General features: G+C 41.5%; 1 protein-coding gene across 1 annotated transcript in view; it reads right to left on the bottom strand.

Annotated features, from left to right (window-relative positions):
• EIF2AK4 (eukaryotic translation initiation factor 2 alpha kinase 4) overlaps positions 1–14,643 on the bottom strand; it is a 72,787-nt gene that overhangs the window by 21,081 nt on the left and 37,063 nt on the right. Inside the window, exons 14-21 of the mRNA XM_053282850.1 lie at positions 12,645–12,728; positions 11,805–11,927; positions 10,758–10,862; positions 4,625–4,685; positions 2,879–2,958; positions 1,529–1,630; positions 687–737; positions 56–292 (exon numbers count right to left, since the gene is read on the bottom strand). Coding sequence (XP_053138825.1) covers positions 56–292; positions 687–737; positions 1,529–1,630; positions 2,879–2,958; positions 4,625–4,685; positions 10,758–10,862; positions 11,805–11,927; positions 12,645–12,728 — 843 coding nt within the window. The remainder of the gene's footprint in view (positions 1–55; positions 293–686; positions 738–1,528; positions 1,631–2,878; positions 2,959–4,624; positions 4,686–10,757; positions 10,863–11,804; positions 11,928–12,644; positions 12,729–14,643) is intronic.

Genomic DNA, 14,643 nt, shown 5'->3' with positions numbered 1-14,643 from the left:
TTGGTGTTATAAGAGTTATAACAGCAGGTTTTTGTTTTCTCCAATTAAAACGAACCTTGAGGAGATCACTGTCATAAGTGTAATCTATTGCAGGAGAGATGCGCTGTGAGAATATCTGGCCCATCATTGTCCGGTAAGCTTTCCCATCCACATTTGCTAAGGTATGATGAAGAACTTCATGAAGTTCAGACTCCTCCATTTGAGGAGGTGGGAGATGTTCACTTTTTAGCAGCTCCATAGCAGTTGGTCGCTTTGAAGGATCATGGTTCAGCAGCCAGGCGATAACCAATTTCTGGAAAATATACAGTCCTAATTTAAATCCATTAATGGAAGATTTTTTCTAAAGTCACCTGACTTTCATTCACCTTAGAACTAAAACATTTAAATAACTCTGTGTTGAGATCAATATACAATAGGTGGCATATGGTCCAGTGTAGGCTAAATTAATCTTTCAGAATCATGCCAGTGAACCATGCAGGTGCATGGCAGCATTAAAGTACTTCTTGGAAAAATACACTTTAGTGTCAGTAATGTATTATCTCTTTCTGAATTTTCTTTTATTTTGTTCAAGTATCATTTGGTAATTGCTTAGGTATGTATTAGTTTGAAACAAAAGGAAGGAAAAAGAATGATTTAAATTTTTAGTACAGAATATAGCAATTCATTTTAAAATGGATTAAGAATACCTGCTTTGCATTCTTAACTTCATCAAAGTCTTCTGGAAATTCAATAGAAGGCTGAGGAATAAAGTGAATTAGAATCAGTCACAGACAAAGTTACATAAGATGTGCAGACCCAAAGCCAGGATGTTTTCGGCATTCATAACAGATAATTTAAAGACTGCTAACAAATAAACAAATAACCAGCTAGATTTAACCAGGACTTAACATCAAAGGGTGTGACTACACACCAACTCTTCTGCAAGTGTTCAAATTAAGCTTTCATTTTTGGCAAAGTTTTCACACTAGCACTTGTGCCACTTGACAGTGTGGATTCTGTGGCTTTCTGAACCGTCACACAGACAACAAAGCTAAAGGCCAGTTAAGCATTGGAACATACCCAATGTAATATCTACTCATGTACTATGGGACTGCAAATACATTTCCTACATGCATTTACAGCATAAGTAGCAACAGTGTGGGATAACAAGGAAACTTCTCCCCCTGCAGCAAAGTGAGTACGAAAGTTGTCTCCTTTTGTCTCCATTAAAATTTGTACCATATTTATCTTTTATTGTACATAATAGACACTATACCTAAGCTCTAAAGACTTTGGCCATATGTCTCAGGTACATGTAAGTAAAAACTAAAAATTCCTTGGGGAAGGTCATTGGGAAGACGCGATCCATTTATTTACTATACATCAAAGTATTCCCCCGCCCCCAGAGCAAATTTCAAGTCGGATTCACAAAGAAAACTTTGCATGAAATAAGCAACAGTTTTTACTTCTAGCTGCTTATATGAAAGTTCCAGCTCCACCACCAAACAACACTGGACATACAGGTTTATCATGAAGCTTTTATACATACGAGCCTTAACTGAGTGAGAACAAAGATCCTTTCTGATGCAGTAGACATTGGGTGGTAAGACATCTCAAAGAATATGATACCCAAACTGAAGAGGTCCACTTTCTAGAACGAAATTGAAAGTAGAAGTGATTAAAGATTAAAGAAGTGATGTGATTAAAGATTTGCAAGAGCTCTATTGCTACCCTCTTCCTAATACAGATATCAAGCTTTGATTATAAGAGCCTAAGCATTTCTAACATTCTGTGCATTAATTTGAGCCCGAGTCCCAAAGATGCATAGTTATGCCTTAAAGCTGTCCAGATTAACCTGACGACAGACCCATAAAACAACGTTGGTGAAGCATATTTGATGTTGTTTTCTGAATTCTTTTACCAAAGTTTACTATGACTGTAAAATTAACTGGTAAACCTATAGGGAAGCAGGATTTCAACGGAACTGCAGATGCTGAAGTTGTATTTCTGTCCATTGCCAATGCCTGCTGTAGACAGAGTGTTAGATTCAATGATCTTTGTCTGCAGAAAGAAGATACTTCCACAGATGCAGGGTGAGTGGGCATCAAAGTGACAATGACACACAAATACAGATACAAGAGAGAGACTGACTGCCCCCACCTTGCACTGCTCTGAATGCCATTCTGGAGAGTCCCAGGGGTGCCCCACCCGCATGTGCCACCAGAGGTACTTTCGGCTTGTGCAGAGAAATCTCTGGATCCAAATCAGATTCCTGGGTTGAAAGAGCTCTTGCACACCTAGAAGGCAGTTTGGCAGCCCTCCTTGTGAGCAGGAGGCACTTCCTGCCCATCCTCCCTCAGCAGCTGAAGCCTCCTCCCAAAGGGTCTCCTGACCATTAGAAATGGCTTGCCAAGAGGGGGAGGGTGTGAGGGGCTTGAGAGAAAGGGTTAAAGTCCAATTGCATGAGCAGAACTTTGCCTGCGGTTCTTGGAATTGAAGTTATGACCTTTTCAGTATGGTGAAGACTATGCTATACGGGGCAGGGGAGCTGGTCTTGTGATTGCAAGTGTGAATTGTCCCCTTTGCAAAGCAGGGCCCACCTTGGTTTGCATTTGGATTTGGATGGGTGACTACATGTGAGCAATGCAAGATATTCCCTTCAGGGGATGGGGTCCTAGCTCAGTGGTAGAGCATCTTCATGTTTGCATGCAGAAGGTCCCAGGTTCACTTCCTGGCATTTCCAGGTAGGGCTGGCCTGGGAAAGACTCCTGCCTGAAACCTTGTCATGTTGCTGCCAGTCAGTGTAGACAATACTGAGCCCACTCAGTATAAGGCAGCTTCCTAGGTACATTCCAGATGTATTCCTTGAAAGGAATGTAATTTCCTAAGAGGCGATTACCTGATTGTATGTTGATTTTGTACTCCCTTGGACCTCTGGACTCACATAAAGAGCAGTACCAACCATCCCTGTTAGATTACCTGTAAAGACAAAACTTTGTTACCAGCTACTTCACTGGAGCCACAAACCTGCTCACTGTGCCTTTTTCAGTGTTTTAAGAAGCAAGAGCAGTTATTTTTGCTTGCAAACATGGAACAAAAGAGAACCAGCATCCTGCTCATATCCTTAGGCTCCACCTGTGAGGGAGGCACCAGAAAGAACTACTTTTGAAACAGCAGCAACAGGACCTATACAAATAAGCCTTGGCTTTCTAAAAAGCAGAATCTCCTACACCGAGAGGTGCCTTATACTTTGGGAAGATGACAAAGCAGGAACAGACTGAGAGATATCATCTCTGTCCAATCATTCCACAATACAGGAAGTACGGCAGAAATTATGCATATTGGATTAGGGCTGTCACTCAAGAAATCTTAATTAGTTTGATGAAGTGAACTGATGAAAGTGGAGCCAGTGTGGTGCAGTGGTTAGAGTGCTGGACTAGGACTGGGGGGACCTGAGTTCAAATCCCCATTCAGCCCCATGATACTTGCTGGGTGACTCTGGGCTAGTCACTTCTCAGTCACTTCTCTCTCAGCCTAGCCTACCTCACAGGGTTGTTGTGAAGAGATACTTAAGTATGTAGTACACTGCTCTGGGCTCCTTGGAAGAAGAGCGGGATATAAATGTAGTAGTAACAACAACAACAACAACTCCTTAACACCATAGGGGCCACAGAAATCACCATCAGCCAAATTACAAAAAGCAACTTTACTGGGAACAGCCTATGTTTTACGATGAGCGGGAAATAAATGTTTTTTTTTTCTTGGTATAAGACAGCTTCCTATGTTTTTTTTTTTTTTTTTTTAAAAAGCTATGCAATTAATCAGGGGCACTTTCAATTGATTAATTTGTTTGATGAAACATTGCAGGGTCCTTCATATGTAGTGGCAATTCAGGTGCCACTGCCCAACTTCTCCCTCCCACTGCAGCACTCAGTGTGACATCTGATGTTCTGGAAGGCCCCCAACCATCAGGAATGGCTTTGAGAGGGGAGCAAGCACAGCAGGCTTCATTGAGGACAATGGGTGAGGTAAAGCCCCATCGCATGAGTGATTTTCCACTTCTGCAGCTCTGGATCAAAATCGCAGTGCTTTGGGAATCCTTGGACTAGGCGATGGGTAAATTCGCTCAATTTTAAATATATAGAAGCTGGTAGCAGTTTCTGCTCTGGTGATAAAATAAGTATAATAATGGTGGCGGGGACAGGACACGGGACATTAGATCAGAAGTAGAAAATATTCCAAATCAGAAAAAAGTGCAAGAGACTAAGCACAAAGCAATAGTCAAGAAATTCACTTTTCAAAATCCACAAAGTTCTATCCAGAAGCAGCAAAATGTTTGGTAGCAGGACCTGGGAGAACTTCAGGTCAACAACCAGGCAGGTAGACAGAATGTTAGAATCTCTAGAACATTAATACGGCATACGTAGCAATACTTAAAGGAGTATTCTTATTGTTCAGACATGAAAGTACTGGCAAACATTGAGTCATTTTATACAGCTGCTGTGTGCCAGGAATGTCAGGGGTCATCATCAGCCAATTTGAGGCCAAGGGCTGGCTCAGTTCTGATTCAACAATGCCAAGGACACTAGTTCATTGCAGGCACAAATCTAGTAGCAGGCATTAAAAGATTTGTACTTATACTTACTGGATGGATCACTTTTAACCAAACGATCAGCTGAAACTACTTCTCCTTGTTTAGTGTCGGTCTGAAAAAGAAATGCAAGTGAGCCTGACCACAAGGATCCTAAATCTCAGATCTTTGATGGCTTTAAATGGAAAATGTTGTGTTCCAAAATCTATATGCAAAAGAACAGTGATCTTCACTACTTTTCAAGCAGGGTACACTTAGGCAAAAGAGCCATTTCCCACCATGCTGACCTCCACACAATGCTGCATTCCCCGCCAGTGTTGGGGGATTCTCCAAGGGAAACAGAGTCCTGTCAAGCTCCAGCACCATCTTGGACGGAGTGTGAGGAAGCAAGGTCCTCCCCAGTGCTTTCCTCATAGAGCTCTATGGAGGAAGCAATGAGAAGGACTACATTTCCCAGCACTCTGTGTGTGCCTTCTAAGACACTATGGTTTGAGAGGGCTCCATTTCCCTTCATAGCACTGCATGATGGAAACAGTTGCCTCTGCATAGTATCAAGGGAGTATTCTGCTTCAGTCAAAGCTTTGTGCAGGTCTAACAAACAATAAGGGAACTGCACTTAGGGACAAGGGGAGTCACCACTGGTTTCTGGGTTGTGCAATCAACAACACTGCATCTGCAACATAATGTGCACTACAGGGGCATAGCAAGGTTCCCGGGGGCCAGGGGACAAAGGGGGCCAGGGGGCCTCCATCGTGCATGCAAAGTACATGTGCACCAGCACCCCAAGCCACACCCCCTGTGTCTATTGTCAGATGTAAGGGGGCGGGCAACTTAACCCACCCAAACCTTCCCCATCCCATTTCCCCACTGAGCTGCAGTGCTGGCTCAACATTATTTATTTATTTATTTACTTACACAGTCAGACAGGTGTTATTGACTGGTTTGTCTTATCCAGACATCAAATCCTTCCCAAGGACCTGGGATGGCTGAATTTTATTGTCAATGTTCTTGCTGTTGTTATAGATATCGTGGCAGAATATAGGCTGTTCCCAGTAAAGCTGCTTTTGTAATTGGCTGATGGTGATTTCTGTGGCCCCTATGGTGTTGAGGTGCTCTTCAAGGTCTTTTGGGACTGCACCCAGGGCGCCAATTACCACTGGGATTATTTTGGTCTTTTTCTGCCACAGCCTTTCAATTTCAATTTGTAGATCTTTGTATTTGGTGATTTTTTCCATTTCTTTTTCTTCTATTCTGCTATGTAGATTATTTTGACTTGTTTTTCTTTCTTCTCAACTACAGTTCTATCTGGTGTATTGTGTGGCAGATGTTTGTCTGTTTGTAGTCGGAAGTCCCATAAGATTTTTACATCTTCATTTTCTTCAACCTTTTCAATTTTATGGTCCCACCAATTCTTGGCTACAGGTAGCTTGTATTTTTTGCAGATGTTCCAGTGTATCATCCCTGCTACCTTGTCATGCCTTTGTTTGTAGTCAGTCTGTGTGATCTTCTTACAACAGCTGATTAGGTGGTCCACAGTTTCATCTGCTTCTTTACAAAGGCAGCACTTGCTGTTTGTTAGGGATGTGCACGGTCCGGAGCAGTCCGGACCGGCACCGAAGGGGGGCCTTTCTTTAAGGGCGGGGAGGGCTTGCTTACCCATCCCGCCTCTTTGCCCCCTCCAGCGCCCGTATTTAACAGACTAACGGGGCGCTGGAAACCAGCCGCCCCCGCCACGGGCAGATTTACCCATCAAAACTACCAATACCCCTGCCGCCGCCGTCGCCCGCCGGCCCTCCCTCCCAGCTGCCCGCCCGCCCGCCCGAGGACTCACTCGATGCTTTAGAAAAAATGCGAGGAGCTACCGGACGGAGCTCCTCTCGCTACGAAGGCCTGCTGCATACTGAAGGCGCTTTGCGCGCGCGCACATGCGCGCACTGCAAAGGACACCGATCGCCAGAGGCCCGGTCTACCCGCCGGGAAAAGGCTGGGTAGACCGGGCCTCCGATCGTCGGAGGCCCGGTCTACCTGCCGGGCCGGGTAGACCGGGCCTCTGGCGATCGGCGTGCTTTGCGGCGTGCGCATGCGCGCGCAAAGCGCCTTCAGTATGCAGCAGGCCTTCGTAGCGAGAGGAGCTCCGTCCGGTAGCTCCTCTCGTTTTTTCTAAAGCATCGAGTGAGTCCTCGGGCGGGCGGCGGCGGCAGGGGTATTGGTAGTTTTGGTGGGTAAATCTGCCCGCGGTGGGGGGGGGGGGTGGCGGTGGGGCGGCTGGTTTCCAGCACCCCGTTAGTCTGTTAAATACGGGCGCTGGAGGGAGCAAAGAGGCGGGAGGGGTAAGCAAGCCCTCCCGCCCTTAAAGCAATACCCCCCACCCGGACCCGAACCAGCAAGGGCCGAACCGGTCCGGCAGTTCGGCCATTCTTTAGAATGGCCGCCGGACCTGTTCGGACTCACCCCTACTGTTTGTTGTGGATTTTTCCACTTTTGCTCTTATTGCTTTTGTTCTTAGTGCCTGTTCTTGTGCAGCCAGTATTCAACCCTCTGTTTCTTTCTTCAAGTTGCCATTCTTAAGCCATTGCCAGATCTTGGTGATGTCTGATTTTCCACTGATATTGTGCAAATATTGACCATGCATTGGCTTATTTTTCCATTTTTCTGCTCGGTTCTTGACTTGTTCTTTCTTGTAGGCCTGCTTTGTTTCATTGGTGTTGAATAGTTTCTCATTCTTGACCATTTGAAGTCCATCTTCTTCACTGTCCTTGATATATTCTTCAAGGCCTCTTTTCTCCTCCTCTACTGTTTTTTAAAATTTTATTTTATTATTAAAACTTTTATACCGCCCTTCCAAAAAGACTCAGGGCGGTTTACATTAAAACACCATTAAAATCAGTTAATAATTAAAACAAAAATAATAAAGCATAAAAACAATAACAATTAAAAACATTGTAAAACAATTAAATAATCAGAACAATTTAAAAACAAGTTTTAAAAAGCTGAGAAAGCCTGGTTGAAGAGATATGTTTTTAGGTGTTTTTTAAAAACACCTATTTGTATGGTGTTCCCACCACTGAGTTTAGACTTTAGGGTTTTTCTAATTCTCCTGATGTATTCACTTCCAATTTTTCTTTTAACTTCAGTGTGTGCGATGTTATCAGCCTGGAGAATGCCCAAGTATTTGTAATGTTCTTTCTCTTCCAGGTTCTTGATCTTGCTTCCATTGGGCAGTTCTATTCATTCTGTTTTTCTTATTTTTCCTCTGTTCATTACTAATGCAGCACACTTGTATAGTCCAAACTCCATTGCTATATCGCTACTGAATATACAGACAGTGTTTAGCAGTGATTTGATTTCTGACTGAGACTTTCCATACAACTTCAGATCGTCCATGTACAGCAGATGGTTGATTTTACTTGACGTTTTTGATGTTTGGTATCCGAGGCCTGTTTTGTTTAGTATTTGTGAAAGTGGAGTCATGGCAATTACAAACAACAGAGGGGATAGTGAGCCCCCTTGGAAAATACGTCTTCTAATGCTAACCTGTCCAAGTGTCTCACCATTGATTGTTAACTGTGTACTCCACATGCTCATTGCTTTTTAAATAAATATCTGACTGTTTTTGCTGACACCAGTTGTTTCTAAACATTTTAATATCCATGTGTGAGGCAATGAGTCGAAGGCTTTCTTGTAGTCAATCCATGCAACCCTTAGATTTGTTTTTCTTCTCTTGCAATTTTCTAAAATCATTTTGTCAATCAGCAGCTGGTCTTTTGTGCCTCTGGTGTTCGGGCAATTTCCTTTCTGTTCAACTGGAAGCTGTTAGTTAGTTAATAAGTGTTGCATTACTTCATCTGCTATTATTCCAGTTAATAATTTGAACATGGTTGGCAGGCAGGTTAATGGTCTATATTTACTTGGAACTGCACCTTTTGCTGGGTCTTTCATTATGAGATGGGTTTTCCCAGTTGTTAGCCATTGTTCAATATCACGTCCTTGCAAAATGTGATTGAACTGTTTTGATAGTTGTTTATGAAGGCTTGTTAGGTGTTTAAGCCAAAAGCCATGCAGTTCATCATCGCCTGGTGCAGTCCAATTTTTAATTTTCTCTGCCCTTTCACTTATTAATTCTGGTGTTATTATTAGATCTTGCATTTGTTGATTACATATTTTGACCTCTTTCATCCAGCCTGCTTTTTTATTATAATCTATTGGATTGTCCCATAATTTCCCCCAGAATTGCACTGTTTCTTCTTTATTTGGTGTTTCTACATTTCTTGCAGTGTCTCCTTTTATGCTTTGGTAGAAACATCTCTGATTTGACTGGAATTGGAGATTCTGCCTGTGTTGTGTAATTCTGGCTTCATATCTGCTAATCTTCTTTGACACTGCTGTTATTTGCTGCTTTATTATTTCCAGGACTTCTCTAATTTTCCTTGAATCTAGATGGTATTTTTGGATCAGACACTGTTTGGTGTTTTCATTCTTCAGCTTCTTGTCTTTCATATCTTGCATCTGATCTAAGCCTGGTGATTTTATTTTCTAATCTAATCTTCCATTTAGGTGATGTACTACTTTTTTTTTTTTTTTACAGGTCCACTGATCTTATATGCGAGCTCTTGTGTTGTTATTGTTGCTGCACTGTACATTAGTTGGTTTGTTCCTTGCAAATTATTGGTTATTTCTGCAAGTGCAGCATTTACATCTTTTAATTAATTTATTTATTATTTATTACATTTATATCCTGCTCTTCCTCCAAGGAGCCCAGAGCGGTATTTCTTCTCACAACAACCCTGTGAAGTAGATTAGGCTGAGAGAGAGGTGACAGGCCCAGAGTCACCCAGCTAGTATCATGGCTGAATGAAGATTTGAACTCGGGTCTCTCCGCTCCTAGTCCCGCACTCTAACCACTACAGCTGGAAGTCAAACCCTGGTGGTTGTTTGGTTCACACGCTCAGTTATTTTTTGCTTTAGTTCTTGTTGCTTTTCTGTTAAACAGCATTTGGGTTTTTGAGGTGAAAGCAAAGGGGAGGTTGCCTGATTTTGATTTTGAAACCATTTTGTATTTGTAATTCAATAACAATTGTATTACTATTAGTAGTATTTATTTACACAGTCAGACAAGTGTTATTGACTCGTTTGTTTTATCTAGACATTGAGTCCTTCCCAATTATTATTATTATATAATATTGAATTATATATTATATTATTGAATTATATTATATTAATATTATATATTAATATTATATAATTATTGAATTATATAATAATTCAATTTCTATACCACCCTTCCAAAAATGGCTCAGGGAGGTTTACACAGAGAAATAATAGATAAATAAGATGGCTCTCTGTCCCCAAAGGGCTCACAGTCTAAAAAGAAACATAAGCTAGACACCAGCAACAGTCACTGGAGGCACTGTGCTGGGGGTGGATAGGGCCAGTTACTCCCCCCCTGCTAAATAAAGAGAATCACCACATTGAAAGGTGCCTCTTTGCCAAGTTAGCAGGGTTTATTACACAGAGAAATAATAAATACGGTATGGAGCAGAACCGGGTGCGGGGGCCCCGGGGATCGCCATCCTCCTCTGCTGGGGGCAGCGACGGATCAGGGCCACAGCCCTCCTCCAGAGGCTCCTGCACGGCTGCAGCGGCCTCTCCCCTGCTTGGCTTGGCCATTCGCTCCGTCCCTCTCGGAAGCAGCTGCTTGGCAGAAAGAAGGAAGCACTGCAGCAGGCTACTTAGCTTGCAGCTCACCAGGGCAAGCAGGAGAAGAGGGTGACTCATGAGGGCGAGGGACTGACCTTGGGGGCCCCTCAGACCCTGTGGGCAGGGGACATTTGTCCCCTCCTTGTCCAATCGATGCTAAGCCTATGGTTTACTAGCTTCAAATCTTGGTCATGAAACTTGACCTTGTCATTATCACTATTGGCCTAACCTACCTAATAAGGACAGCAGGGGAAGAGACCACATACAGGGCCCTAAGCACCTTAGAGAAAGGACGAGATAAAAATGTCATAAACACTATTTAAGCAATAAAACACTAATGAACTGTGCAATGCACTATGGAGATTAACGTTCTCTTCTATAGAAATGATGCTATTCCATATTACTTACACAAATTTAGATAACATCCACATTATTTTCAAGATGATTTTAAAAGTATATTTTATTATTCAGTTTTAGTTACAGTACTTGCCGCATATGCTGGATGATCTGTTGCCAAACCAAAGTCACCAATTTTCACATGATCATCAGAATCCAAAAAAATATTGACAGGTTTTAGATCTCGATGAATCATTCCCTGTTAATAAAGAAAAACAATTTGATATGAGGGGACTTGAGTATCGTTAGTAATCAATAGGTAACATATGTTTAAATGGGGGGATGTTTCACATATTTTAAAAGAATGCTCAAATCTCTACTAACTAATTAAAATATGTTTAAAAGTTTCACGACACAGTTTAATTAGATTTTGTCATTATTGCTATATAGTTCAGATCCCATGGGCCTGTTATCATGTAGAACAGCTCAGCAATGTCAGAATTAAAATATTTTTCATCCACCTAATACCATATGTTTCACCAATCACAGGATTTTGAGTTTTTTTTTGTTTTGATGTAATAGACACATATACTGCAATGGTCACAAGGACAATTGTCCAAAATCTGATTGCTATCCAGTGCTTGACAAACTTTTAATCAACAGCCAAGTCTGCAGTACCTAATGAAAAACACATGCTTATTAAATGATACATCATTCCCAAACAATGCAAAAACAGATAATGTGAGCCCATTATAAGGTTATGAACAGAATATCACATTAGAATTGGGGAGACCAGTCATGAAGCTAACTGGGTATCTATGGCCATTTACTATTCCATCAGCCTAACCTCTGGCCACCTTTAGTGGTGCAGTGGGGAAATGCTTGACTGACAAGCAGAAGATTGCTGGTTCAAATCCCCACTAGTACTATATTGGGCAGCAGCAATATAGGAAGATGCTGAAAGGTATCATCTCATACTGTGCGGGAAGAGGCAATGGTAAACCCCTCCTGTATTCAACCAAAGAAAACCACAGGGCTCTGTGGGCGCCAGGAGTCGAAATTGACTTGATGGCACACTTTACCTTTAACCTACCTCTCAGGGTTGCAGGGAGAATAAAATGGTGGACAATCCCGAGGTAAACAATAATAAAACAAAGAGAATACCAGATGAGTTAGATTCACTTGGCATGAAACTACAAACCTTTTCATGGATGTAAGCTAATCCATCCAAAATTTCACGGAAAAGCCTCCAAAGGCGACTGGTATCTTGGTATAAGCCTTGATCAATAGTATCTCGTAATGTGCTCTTTTCACAATATTCCATCTTCAGATGCAAGAGGAAGAAATAACTTTAAAAAGGGAAGCTACATTTGGTTAGTGATTGTGATTAGTACAGAACACATTCTGAATTGCAGTGCTGTGAGGATCTAATATGTATATATTGCATTCATTCATAGTTCCAATTTGTAGATTTCCTGTTTCACTGGCATGTGTGCTAGAAGGGAAGCCATTTTCACTGACCTCAAACCCCCCATCCCACCCACTTTATTCTGCAGCCCATTGTGCCTCCCAAAAATACATCCCTGAGGGTTAATTTTTCTCCAAGGACCTCAGTGTTCCCCGCCATTTTATTCTAACTCCTCCCTTTCTCTGTAGTTACTCTGGATATCAGACACAGTACCCAACATGAACTTCTGAGATGGGATGAAAGATTAAAATCTGATCTAAAATAGTTTAAGATGCATCCAAAAATCTTGTCACCAATTAAACATGGGATGCACTGGATTTTTTCTTCTTAAAATGATGTATTAATAATGGAGGCTGCAGTGAATTCAGGTGGGCATGCTCCAAAGTCTTAAATGTGCTCACAGAAGTATGACAATTTAGAATCTCACCAGTATCTCCAATTCTTATAAGCCAATAACATGAATGCTGATTACATTCTATAACTTTGTTCATGACCCAGGAACAAAATTGTGTTCACATATGTGATAATGAAAGTGCATGACTCTGCAACTAAATGTCATTCAAAATTTCTGACCTGAATGTATAGATAGTGTAAAGTCTGGATCATGGATGCACTACCCTCTTCACTATGAGTGTCCTTCCCATTGCAATCTTCATCCTGTGGCATATTAACATAAAATAGAATGCAAGAAAGAAAGCAACCATCATTCTCCAGCCACATTCAAATAACCAGATTCACAAATCAACTGATCACTTATTCCAATTTTAATCAGAGTGGAATTATACATGCTGTTAACATGCCAAATCCAGCTGTGTTCCCTCTGCATTTAACTTTATATCAAGCACTGGCATGCATGTTCCTGAACATCATTACATAGTAAAGTAAAGGTAAGGTGTGCCATTGAACGTCTCTGTTGTCAACTCCTGGTGACCTCAGAGTCCTGTGGTTGTCTTTGGTAAAATATAGGAGGAGTTTACCATTGCCTCCTCCCGCCCACGCAGTATGAGATGATGCCTTTCAGCATCTTCCTATATCACTGCTGTCCAACATAGGTGTTTCCTATAGTCTGGGAAACATACCAGTGGGGATTCGAACTGGCAACCTCTTGCTGGCTAGTCAAGTCATTTCCCCGCTGTGCCATTAGGTGGCTATCATCACATGGTACTGGGTGCAAATTAATATGTCCCAAGCAAGAGGAGGTTTGTTATCTGCATATAGAAGCATGTGACCTTGCATATAAATGTGAGTGCTTGCTTTTGCTATAAGTTATCATGCAGAGAGAAACTTAACTACAGTACAGTAGATTCAGCATGTTAATATTTATGTATGTATTTATTTGATTTATATACCACCCTTCCAAAAATGGCTCAGGGCGGTTTACAGCAAAATAAAAACAATTAAAACTAAAACTAAATCAATTAAACAATTAAAATCATTTAAAACCATAAATCATCATCATCATCATCAACAACTTATATACCGCTTTTCAACAAAAGTTTCCAAAGTGGTTTACATAGAGAAATAATAATTAAAAGCCTGGGTGAATAAATGTGTCTTCAGTGCCTTTGTAAAGTTTGCCAGAGATGGGGAGGCTCTTATTTCAACAGGGAGCACATTCCAATACTGGGCAGGATATAAAAGTACAAAAGGGACAAAATCTTATTTGGGCCGAACTGGATTCTACAATTAGGGCAGAGTCTGTTATGGAGGTATCCAGCAATTCCTCTTATGTGGCCATACTTTCAACTTGTAACTCCTGGACAAGCTGCTTTGGACTGTGTGTCCTACCCCTTGCTCTCTTGACCCTTGCCCAACTTGGCTTATTTTTAACTATCAGGTTGTCAGAGAGTGTCTGGTACATTACATAAACATAACAACTGCTTATCTGAGGGAGGGTAGGATGCCTCCTTGTCTTAAGGAGGCTATTAGCTAATATGTCAGCTACCTGCATTTCTGGAGGCAAATGACCTTAAAACAGTGGTACATATGCTGGTAAACTCCAGGCTTGACTACTGTAACGCACTCCACTGTGATGTACTCCACTCCTGCATTTGAATGTAGTCTGGAAACTACAACTGGTACAGAATGCGGCAGCCAGACTGGTCTGATGGACAACCTGAAGGGACCATATAATACAGATTCATCTGCAGTTGCCACCGGCTCGTCTGGTGGCTTTTCGGGGACGGGCCATCACCATTGATACCCTGAGGCTTTGGAATGCGCTCCTTGCTGAAATAAGAGCCTCCACATCTCTTATAACTTATAAAAAGGCAGTCAAGACACATTTGTTCACCCAGGCTTTTAATTAGATACTGTTTTAATAGTTCAATGATTTTTAAAGTTTTAAAGTTCTATTACATTTTAAATTGTTATAATTTGTTGAAATTATAGTGTTTTATTTATTGTTTTTATTGCATTGTTGTAAACTGCCCCAAAACTTGCATTTTGGGTGGTACATAAATATGTTAAATAAAAATAAATAAATTTTAAAAGAATTGCACTGGCTGCCGATATGTTTCTGAGCGAAATACAAAGTGCTGGTGATTACCTATAAAGCCCTGAATGGCTTGGG

The sequence above is a fragment of the Hemicordylus capensis genome, chromosome 1 (genome assembly GCF_027244095.1).
Source record: "Hemicordylus capensis ecotype Gifberg chromosome 1, rHemCap1.1.pri, whole genome shotgun sequence".
NCBI lineage: Eukaryota > Metazoa > Chordata > Lepidosauria > Squamata > Cordylidae > Hemicordylus > Hemicordylus capensis.
Note: the sequence above shows the minus strand (reverse complement) of the source record. Positions and strands in the feature narration are given on the sequence as shown.